Source organism: Sinocyclocheilus anshuiensis, unplaced genomic scaffold (assembly GCF_001515605.1).
Source record: "Sinocyclocheilus anshuiensis isolate Anshui unplaced genomic scaffold, SAMN03320099.WGS_v1.1 scaffold1401, whole genome shotgun sequence".
Taxonomy (NCBI): domain Eukaryota; kingdom Metazoa; phylum Chordata; class Actinopteri; order Cypriniformes; family Cyprinidae; genus Sinocyclocheilus; species Sinocyclocheilus anshuiensis.
The window spans coordinates 192562-204343 of NW_015552627.1; the positions used below are offsets into that span (position 1 = coordinate 192562).

The following is an 11782-nucleotide window of genomic DNA, read 5'->3' on the forward strand; positions in this document are numbered from 1 at the left end:
ATTCGTGTCCTCTCAAAACCTGAATTAATTAATAATAATTAATTTCCTAAGAAAAGTAATCTGACATTACAGTTGTTTATAATGAATGCCACTATAGCCTAATTTGTGTTTTATTTTATAGTTTAATATATAATTTTATAACTACTTATTTTTACATTTTTGTTCTGTTCTGAATACCGTTAAATTTAAAATATGTTTTTGGAGTAAGATCAATTTCTCTTTCATGAGATTACTTCGTCTTTTTGGCCGGGTTTCGTTTCTCCTTGTCGTAAACTCTAGGGGTGAGGCTTCTAAACTGGGGTGTTTTTAGGGGCGTGATATTCAAATGACGATTGTTTTCTGCCGCCACATTTATCAACGCGCGATCATTAGTACGATGAGATTAGCGGCATACGAATGTTTCATGAATCACATGTGAACTCTGTCGTAAAATTGATTTGTGCGCACGGATCTGCGCTCAGTTCTACGTTAGATTGATAAATGAGGCCCATTATGCCCTCTAAGTCAACACAGCATTATTATTCAGCTTGACATAACTTCAAAAATTGTAGATAGTAAATGGACAGATCGATTTCTCTGCAAACATTAATAAGGTGATGTAGCAAATTGGCTCAAAAGGGAAATGTATATAAATAATTACAATTAATTATGATTAATTACAATTATTTATATCAGCTGCCAGTATTACTACTAGCAGAATTAAATTGCCATCAACCAATCTGTTCGTCCAGCGAACATTCAGTGTAAGTTCATATCAACTCTAGGAAAGGATATTTTCGTGGCCACAGAAAATACTTGGTCTAGCAAAGGTGTCATGGTTGCCATGGTAACCAGGGTCCTGGGCCTCGTTCACAGACATCTTGGCACCCAGTATGTTTATTGGTTTATATGTTTATTAATGTTTGTTAATCTAATAAATAACTGATTTGTTAAATCAAATTAAAAATGGTGTGTCTGATTGGTCCAGACGCTACAAATATCCCCCCTTTGGAACGTTGTTGTCCGTAGAATAGACAACAGCGAGCGACGTCAAAGGTGCAGAACAATCAGACACGCACCTGCCACTCACGGCTGGGAGACAGTGGTGGCTCTCTGGCTGTTGTTGCCTCCAGGAGTGGTTGTGGTGTAGGTGTAGCAAAGTGCGGGTCCTCGAGCTTATGCAGCAGGTGTCGAGGCTGTGTCACCTGTCATCCTAGTAATGGTGGCAGGGTAAGATGGTTGTTTGTCGATGTTGTTAGCCAGTAGGCTATCCGTGGTACCCGCGGTGTGGAACAGCCAGGTTAGACTCTCACTGGTGAAAGTGCAGGTGGTTCCTGGGGTCACAGGGAATTGTTTTGAAGCTGGTGTCCTCCTCCATCCCAGGGTAATTACTATTATGAGCTCCGAAGTAAGCTCGTCGAAGTCTGTGGTAGTCAGCATGGAGAGTTTCATGCCGGCCCTGTTTGGTGTCTAGGGAAGCGATCAGTCCGTGTTCAGACTCAGGGTCTGAGAATTCCTTTATGATGGCTTGTTTAAGCTGCTGGTGAGGCCACTCTCAGGATCAGTTCCTTTAATGTCCTCAGGATCTCTGTTGCCTGTGTGCCTCAAGGCCAGAGGTGAACCTGAGCAGATAGTCTGTCTTGTGTGGTCACATTGGGCAGAGTTCAAGCATAAAAGTCCATGTTTTGCAGGTGGGCAAGTGTTGTGGCCCTCTGCAGTATTTAGGTTGCCAGTTGTATTGTCTCTGGCCAGCTTGTTGGGGTCTGTGGGGTCACACGGTGTGTGTGTCTGCAGTGGTCCTCTGGAAGGGTCCCTGCCCCATCCCGCTGTGGTTGCTGGCTGGTGAAGTGTGAACAGTGGGCTCAAGGGTCAAGCAGAACACTTTGGTTCCCCCCTTTGTATCTGTGTACAGGGGTGAGGGAGTTTGCACTGCTGGCTGTGTGACATGCAGCAGGGTGTCTTTTACTTGAGTCCATGCGCAGTCGGTAGGACTGTTTCAATTCTTTCTGAACCATGTCAAGCGCCTCTTTAATGTTGCAGAATTGCTGAGTCCAGGTTTGGACCTCAGCTCTGGCTGCATGCAGATGGCCTTCTAAGGCCTTAATTCTAGTGTCTCTCTCGTTAAGTTTCACATATGCTGTTTTTAACAGTGATTTTGTGTGAAACTGTTCTCTTTCCAAATCCTGTCTGGTGGCTTTTCCAACCTACTCTTGGTGTTCAGCAGCTGTTAGTGCCTCCTGAAGACTGGTGATTTCCTTCTGTTGCACCATTCTGTCAGGTTCTTTGCATCTGTTCTGTGCCGTCTCTCTCTGAGTGGTTGTCAGTTCCCTGTGGCAGTTTGTGACTTGCAGTTTCAGATCATTTACCTCCTGTCTGAGGCCCTTGAGGGTGTGGGCCAAGGAGAAGATGATGCTGGTCAGCTCCTGGTTGTCCAGGCTTGGTGTCAGGTGTCCATTTGTGTCGCAGTCTCGCTGTTCCTCTCTCTGTCATTGCAGGTCATTGGCTGCTTTGGGCTGAAGGATGTCCATCACAGTGCTCTGCTGGGTTTCCAAGTGGTCCTGTTGAGCTGGCAGGGCTGGATGTCTGTGGAATATCTGTGACATACTGGCACACTTGTGGGAACACCAGAGAGAGAGAGGCAGAAGGCAAATGCAAGTACGTACAGAGGTGTAACGCTATCTGTATGGGGAATGGCTGTGTAGGCTGTGTAAGGTGTGAATAGCTGGTGAGGGGCAGCTAGTGAGGTAGGGTGCTATGTTTTTGTGTTCAACACAAAGAGAGAGTTTGAGTAACTTTGTTGATGGGGATGTAAGCAGGGGTCAGCTAAGGACCGGGCTATACATGTGGTCAAACTATTACTCAAAGCACTGATGGTTCACAGGTTTGGTCACTATGAAGGTATCAGATAAAACAAAACTGAAATAAAATCAGAAAGAGACAGAGAGAGAAGGAAGGGCTTGCCTTATTTAGTTTAACTAGGAGATACAACTAGGCAGTTGTCACTTGTTAAAAGGAATGCTGCAGCAAGGTCATAAACTTAGGGGGTCTGTTAGCTAAGCTAGCAGGGACACATCAAACACCTCAAGGTATATAAACAGAGACACTAGGAAGTGTTTCTAGTCTTCTCGGGCCTGTAGCATAATGCATGGTAACTGTACCTTATGTAATAGGCCTGGTGCTGAGGAGCAAGGAGGGGCCTGGCACTGAGGAGTGAGGAGGAGTAGAGAGGAAACAGGGATTAGGCTACTAATAACCTGTATAACTCATTAAGGAAACATCAGTTGATAAAACTACTGCAATCCTATACAAAGAGGGTGGATGATGATGGTCAAATAAACGAAAATAAGGTAAAGTAAAACGAAAAGGTCCTAATAGCTGCAGGAAACTAAAAGGAAAAATAAATAAATAGATTTAATTAAAGCTCAGATTTAATTAAAATCAACTTAGTTTATTAGAATTAGTACATTCAAGCTAAACAAAGGTAAATTAATGAAATAAAATCAAAGAGAAGAAGAATAAAGTCAAAATAAAAATAACACAAATAAAACCAAAGTATTTGAGGAGGGGCCAACCTAACTGAGCCTAAACAGAAGGTGATAGCACAAACAGGAAGTGAAACCAAGAGTGAGGGGGAGAGAGAGAGAGGAGGAGTGGTTCAAACTTTACACTCACACCTATCTAAGTGTTAGTCAGATGCTAACAGCTAGCAGTTGAGGTAAAGGGCTTACCTTAGCCTGTATGGCTGCTAAAGAGTTAGCGTTGGCTACACGCAGTTCTTTGTTTACACAAAGGTCTGTTACGTGTGTGATGTTATCAGATTGAACCGGAAGAGCCTGCTCGCACCTCCCGGGGTCAGACGTTGCTAAGAGACCAATGCAAGCTTACAACACGCGCAAATGGAGCAGAACTTGCGCTGCTGTAAACATGCATGGGAAACTTAAGCGCAGTCAGTTATGACGTGTCGCATACAACTTCATTCACAAATCAAAACAGCACATTCACTTAACAGACAATGGTGAATTACTAGTTAGCTAGGCTATAATTACACCATTAATTCGCTATTCAATTGCATCACCTTAATGACTACAATGATACGCAATAGATACAAGAAGGCCTTAATTTAGGGAGATGAGGAACATCGCTCAAATCACTATTAAAAGTAAATATACTGCAGCGAGATTTCTTCGTCGCCCAGATTTAATTTAACTGCCAGTTGGATTTCTTCGCCACGCAGATTAATTCATGCCGCTAATCTGAGATTGCTTCGTCAGATTTAAGACTTATGCATTCAAAATTGAAAATGGGGATTTCTTCGCCCAATACCAGATTAATTTATTCTGGTACCATTTATATGGGCTGCTAATCTGAGATTTCTTCGTCGGATAAGGCTTACGCTCTACTAACAACAGAAATTAGGATTTCTTCGCTAAAATCAGTTTAGTTTCTTATCATACGATTTAAACGCATTATAGCACTGAAAACTTTCTACTGCTCATAGGAAGGCACATTCAAGCTATAGTTTATCTGAGTTTATCAGAAGCTGGTTTGCATGTGTAAGACGTTAATGAAATTTATGAGACAAACACACAAGTTTTATACTGAGTCCGCTTGCAAATAATGTTTAAACGATTGCCACCGTTCTCCACCAATTATGTAGCAAATTAGCTCAAAAGTATATAAATGAGGCCCATTATGCCCTCTGAGCCAACACACCATTATTATTCAGCTTGACATAACTTCAAAAATTGTAGATAGTAAATGGACAGATCGATTTCTCTGCAAACATTAATAAGGTGATGTAGCAAATTAGCTCAAAAGGGAAATGTATATAAATAATTACAATTAATTATGATTAATTACAATTATTTATATCAGCTGCCAGTAGTAACTGTAGCAGAATTAAATTGCCATCAACCAATTCTTAGCAGAAGAAGAACAACAAGACATGGGCAGAACTGTGTGTGAGCCTTTTAAGGTCTGAGAAGATTCAAGCCTCTCAGGATGGGCTTGTCCAATGAGAAAGGCTGAAATTCCAAGCAGGAGGTTGGAAATACTGGGGAGTTTTATGACCCTTTGTGTGAGAGCATGGTAATTTGCATATGGAACTCGAATCAAAATTACTAAAGATTCTTAGAACACTAATATATTGCCTATGTACCCACATATAATATAAACGCTCATTTAGATCATCAGAAGACAAATTCAAAGAGACCAAACATGGTATCGGTGGGGCTATATTAACTAGTGATCTATCATAACACACACACAAAACAGTATACAATTCAACAGACAATATACAAGAACAGTAATGGTATACACAATGTCCTGAGGAGATATGTGTTCATTCACAGAAAGGTTTTCCTATGAATTAATTAGAGAAGAGTCCATTTTGCTGTGCATTATGTGTCTTTCCTATGGAAAATGTAGTGAGAGGGAGAACTCTCAACATGCCATTAGGTCGTAAAGTTTATCTGGTCTAGCAAAGGTGTCATGGTTGCCATGGTAACCAGGGTCCTGGGCCTCGTTCACAGACATCTTGGCACCCAGTATGTTTATTGGGTGAGGGGTCTGTGAATGTTTGTTAATCTAATGAATAATTGATTTGTTAAATCAAATGAAAAATGGTGTGTCTGATTGGTCCAGACACTACAGTGAATATTTAAATAAATAAAAAAAGCTTTAAATAAACAGAATGGTGGCGAAAGTCTATAAAAATGGCAGCTGATGAAATCTTTTGTCGGAGATTAAATTCTTTAATGTTTTTAACTGGTTTCAGACAGTGAAAGGAGGTTATGCAGAGACCAGGATTGAAAAAAGGATCATCATAACAGGAGATGATGATGTGGATCAACATCAGGTAAGCAAAGACATGTAGATGTAATGTACAGTATGTATAGTGATGGTCAAGTATGTACTTATTAAATATGAAGGAAGCCAGATGACCAGTGCTGGTAAATTTTAATATGCAATAAATAAATGTAGAAACCACATAGCCCTTTCATGATTGCTTACCCTGACTAAAAGACACATTCACCTGTATTTTTATTTTTTCTTAATTTTCTTCTACTAGTATAAAATTCACCCAAAACTTTTTATAATTTAGTATGATTTGGAAAACACTAAACCTAATTTAGCATACTATGTAGGTCAGCAAATAATGTAATGGTACATGTATATTAAAATCACTTTACTGTCATTAAAACTAACTTTCTGCAGGCTCTCGCCATGGCAATACGGGAGGCCAAACAACAGCACCCTGATATGCTGGTGACTAAGGCCATAGTGGTCAGGGAAACAGACTCTTCATATGAAGAGAAACATCGAACATATGAGGTACAGCAAACATAAAGGACATTGGTTATTGAATTTCTAAAACTTAGAATTTCTTATTGTCCATTAAGGTGATATTTGAACATGTTAAACGCAAAGTGAAATGAAGTAAAAGTTATTTGAATTATAGGGTTTATCTCTGCAGTTAAATGATTACATCTCTCTCTCTCTCTCTCTTTCTCTCTCTGTGTGTGTGTGTGTGTGTGTGTGTGTGTGTGTGTGTGTGCTGTGCATTTGTCCAATTGTTCCAGTCTTGATCAATAGAAGGTGCTGTTTGGAACATGGAGAGAAGATCAGCTCTGGTTCTATGTATTTCAGTTGAAAGGAGTTGTGCTACTTATGCTACTGAACAGTTTGCTCAAAACAAATCACCCATGCACCCAGTCCTCTGCCATCACACTCTAATCTGTCCATTTTAATGACAATCTCCCATCATCTGGTGTCTTTACAATGTTCTGTACCATTCTGAATACTTTCACCATATCAACAGTAGTCTGAACTATCTTCAGTCTTGTATAAATGTCAGTAGTTTAACATTTAATTTAGAGGGGATTTTTTTAAAATGCTGAAAGTGTTGGAATTCTAGTATTGTCTAGTAATTCTGTGACATCAGACTTAGTTCCTAGAATTACCTTTTTAGAGCTCACAGCTTTTTTGAACTTTCTCAAATTGGAAAAAAAATCCTTAAGATTTAGGCTTCCATTTAAAATTCATGCATGACTTTCAAGACATTACCTGAAAAAGTATAAGAATGGGCATACACAGAAGCCACGTATATTTGATGGCCAGCTTCATATTTTTAAATAATATTTGATCAAGTGTTTGCTTGTTAATTATGAATATTTATCATTTCAACTGTCTTATGCATATGCAGGAATTTAGAATGTTTGAAGTATAGCATTTTAAAAGATACCCACACCTGACCAGTTAATAAATGAAAAGAGTGAAAAGACCCAACATCAAAACAGCTGAACAAAGCAGAATTACACATGCCATAATAATAAACAAATATTTCCACATACCAAATTGAATCCATGTGGCATTTTAAGTTGTGGCAAGATGTGGCAATGATTATACAAAAAAAAAAAGTCAACCTCCTTGCTTTTTTCAACCTTAGTTTCAACTAGGTCCGCTGAGTATACTCAATATTAACATGGCTCCATTTTTAAATCTTGTTGACTTGCTTATTAGGTGACATTTTTAAGGCATCGTTAACCTGACACAAAGGCTGTTCAAAAAGATAATTATACTGCTGTCTTAGAAACCTTTGTTGTCTGAATTCTAAGCAACACTTATAAATAAGGAAATCCCATAATAAATTTGAATGGGCTCAGTGAAAATATCCAATCCAAGATGGTGGTTGAGGTTAGAGAAATTTTGCGTTTATAGAATCAATTAAATAATAATGTTTTATAAATAACTAAAAATGTGTATTTTTATTTTTATTAGAGTATCGTATCATTACTCACATTTTTTATTTAAATACATTTCTCAGTCTTCTGTGTGGAACGTTATTTGACATATTGTATCATAGAATGTTTTAAATGTTTTCTATATTATGTTTAAATTCAGTTGTTTCAGGATGTTGCCTTGGAAGGCAGTAGACAAAGCAACTCACAAGGTTGTGTTCTAGTTACTGATGCTTGATCAATAAAATGAATTTAGTTTTTTATTATTATTATTTTTTAAATGTTTATCACGTAAGGCTTTTTTGGATTTTCAGTGAGTTCTATTTAAGTTATGCTGTATGACTTTGACTTTATTACTTTTTTTATATGCTCGCTTAATGTGAGCTTTTGGGTTTTCCATCTCTATAAATTGTCACCATACAACAGTGTGAATGTAACATTATATCTGACCTACAGTATGTGTATATTCCAATCAAAAGCATAACAGATATTTAAAAAACAAATACATATAATTATAATATTATGCATTGTCATGAAAAACAATCATCATATATTGTATTTTCTATGCATTCTAGTGCAGTAACCTAAAAGAAAACCACTAACAGAGGGGTAACAGATAAGAACTGTGAGCTCTTCCTTTCAAGTCTTCTGCAATAATTAATGTTTATAGATAAAACTGTGATTATACATACTGTGTTTATTCCACATTACGGATATATGCACCAATGTGTCACTGTTAACCATGGTTTTTGTCTCTTTATGTACACTACTTCTCAACACTTTCTCCTGAGGGATGGAAGATGCTTGGGAAATGTCTGCAGAATTTTTGTGGACCTGCTCAAAAGTTAATCCTACTGTTCATTTTGGAAAAATGTTACTACATGATTGGTTGTGTTGAAAGGAGGGAAAATTCTCATATGTAGATGCAAGAGCATCATCAGGTTTCAAGCAGTTGAGTCTGTTATTAAGCAAAAGGTTAATGGAATAAAGGACTGTTACTGTGATTAATATGATAGAACTTCATTGTATCAATCATATTATGTGATGTATAGCTTTGTTTTTGCTGTGTATTCATTATCAAACTACAAAATTTGCTTATTTTTTAATTACTAAAAATAAACTTAATAATTGTCTTTTAGTGACAACATATTTAAATTATCTTGTATAATTTTGATTAGATCAGATAACATTTTAAGCAGTCATGTTACATGCCTCACATGTTGCATGTTGTCACATTTCATTCTTTTTCAAATTTTAAATGGGCCATTTTTGCTTGTCTGCTTTAAGTGCTCCTTTCTAAATGCCCTATTACATGTGAAATGAGTAAGACCAGTTTAATAACTGTAATGATAATCCACTGTAGGCGAGCGTAGTGAATCCAAGTGCAGAACAAAGTGTAATGCAAAATACAAACAAACGAAGACTAGACTTGACTTAACTTAACTTGACTATGACTTAAACACTCATCGACAGCAGGATAAATACATTCAATACACAACAAAGCACTAGTGTTGGGTCGTTCTTGAACGATTCGTTCATTTTGAACGAATCTTTAATGTGACTCGGGAAGAACGAGTCTATAGGTTCTGTACTGGAATTAGTCAAGTAGTTCACCTGTTTCAAGTCTTCAGGTTTTCCGAGTCGTTCGTTCATCACGTGACAGCCCCATAAACTTAACCAATGCAGTCTGAGCCGGAAAGCTTGTAAATTAACTAATTTCTCTATCCAATGCTGTCATGTGACAAAAGAACGAACGATTCGAAAGACTAGAGAGATGAACTAATCAATTCTCTTTCGGCTCAGACTGCATAGGATAAAGCTTATGGGGCTGTCACGTGATGAACGAACAACTCAAACCCGAAGTCTTGTCAGATAGAACCCACCAATGAGGAAACAAGACACATGACTAGGAAAACCAATCAGAACATGACACACAGACAAGAGTAGGTGCGTTCAATCGCAATCTGACTTGAAGCAGTGCATGCCGGTTAGTAATTTTGTCCGACTTGAGACGGCACCGACGCCACGTCACTGTCACGTGTGGCATCAAAGCAACGCGAGTTGATGATGAGCGTTGATGACGACAGCCATTTCACGATTGGCCAGATTCACCGCATGACAACTATCACATGTGTTTCAGGTTTAGTCTAACCTTTTCAATTCCAATAATAGCCACAAATCTGTGTTTTTAGAACAGTAAAAGCTTTTTTACTGTAGTCGCAATGTTATATTGAGTCACGTTTATCATAAAACACTGATGAAAGCATACATTCCCCCACTTTATTAGTATTTAAATAGTATATATATACGTTGCACTTTATTCTTGAATATGTAATTAGTATATATCTGTTGCTCATGAAAACGTTTCTGAAACGTCTGTATATTTGACAAATAACTGCATTTCATTCACTTCATCTGTGATGGAGTATGCAAACACCGCGCGAGCATCACTAACGGGAGCAGAAAGTGTCCGGCTTGATGACTCCGTTTTCAACTCCGCCCCCGACTGCATGCGGCTACTCTCGTTGCCGTCTGTAGTCGTGCTTCAAGTCGAACGCACCTAGTACCACATGGCAGGATCACATGACAGCGTAGGAAAAACACATGACAGGAACATGAAACAAGGCAACATATCAAAATAAAAGACATGAAAACCTAAACCAGAAACAAAACACAAAACAGACCTTACAATAACACACACGAAAGCAGCACATATTTATTTTCAATCCAGATATGTCCATCCCAGAATCAGCGCTCATGGAGATTTCCATCCCAAAGCCTGCACCAGAGGGCATATGCATCCCTGAAACTGAGGAATGGGAAGATCTGATGAGAATATTTGTTAAAAAGTACAACAGGAATGCTGATGAACATGTGGAGGAGACCCTTGTACACCTGTGAAGTAAAGCTATTACTGGCTGAGACAGCAGAGCAGCAGATGTTACTTGTGAATGTGCATTCTTGTTGAACAATACTAATGGACCTTGGCCTCACCCTAAACAGCAGCCTAATAACAAACTACCTAACATAGTCAGGACAAGGATAGTTTGCAGAGGTCTGAAGACAAGATGAAGAAAATTTTCGAGGGCCAAATGTGGGCCGGATCTGGGCCGAAACTGTCTGCTGTCTGGGTACCTATTGCAAAAAAGCCACCTCTTTTTCCAAGTTGCGTAGATGACCTCTATCTTTCTTTCACTTGTTCTTCTGATAAATTTTCAGTCATTCTCTATGTGCAGTAGAGAAAGATCAGAAGATCAGAGCCAGTTTCTAATTCTCCTCATAACTGAGAACCTTATTTCTGATGTAGCCGAACCAACGGGCAGCATGAGTGCAAGCTGTAGTAGTCTGAAAAGGTTTGGATATTTGTCCTTCCGTCCTGAAGGAATCTTCAAGTTTCTCAAGAGTGATCGGCGATACAATTGCACAATTCACAATAACTATTTCAGCTGTCACAAGCTGAGGGTGAATCTTAAAGCTTACGTATATGCTTAATAAAGGACTGATGCCATTTTAGTTACATCTGAATACTCAACTGAATACATAATTAACACGCCACACTCAAGGCCATCGTTTCATGTGAAAACCACCAGTCCATTTCAGCCAGCAGTGACTCAGTCCACCACATTTTTATTAGCAGGTTAAACAAAAAACAATGAATATCCATTTTTCAGTTAACTTGCTAAAGAGGGAAAATAACGAAAAGAGATTCCTCTCATGTATAGAGAATGTGAAGCTACGTCACGCTTGCGTGCTGTGGCACCGCCGCCATTCTAGGAGGATTGCCCTCTGCTGCAAATACTGAAATTAATAAGGATGCCTGCTTATCTTTTGTTTTGTTTCGGCCTTGAAGTTAAATATTCACATTCTTCAGTGTATCATTTGCAGGGAAGAGAAGCTTTATCACTTTGCCTGAGAATTAGAATCCAGTTTTTTGTTGGAAGTGTTTTATTGACGGAGTATAATTTATTGTCATTGTAAATATTCATTTTTCCATGGCCACAGAGGAGAGTCAGATATTGTGGGTCACATTCAGCAGACAGGCACGAACACACTGTATTTTATAT

The 11782-nt window shown here is 38.6% G+C and overlaps 1 protein-coding gene across 2 annotated transcripts in view; it reads left to right on the top strand.

Moving 5' to 3' along the window:
• LOC107666579 (band 4.1-like protein 1) overlaps positions 1 to 6864 on the top strand; it is a 193851-nt gene extending 186987 nt beyond the window's left edge. For both annotated transcript variants that reach the window (XM_016457986.1, XM_016457988.1), the window contains 3 exons: positions 5756 to 5836; positions 6196 to 6312; positions 6561 to 6864. In XM_016457986.1, the coding sequence (XP_016313472.1) occupies positions 5756 to 5836; positions 6196 to 6312; positions 6561 to 6566 (204 nt within the window). In that variant the 3' untranslated portion in view covers positions 6567 to 6864. The remainder of the gene's footprint in view (positions 1 to 5755; positions 5837 to 6195; positions 6313 to 6560) is intronic.
• Positions 6865 to 11782: the final 4918 nt, after the last annotated feature.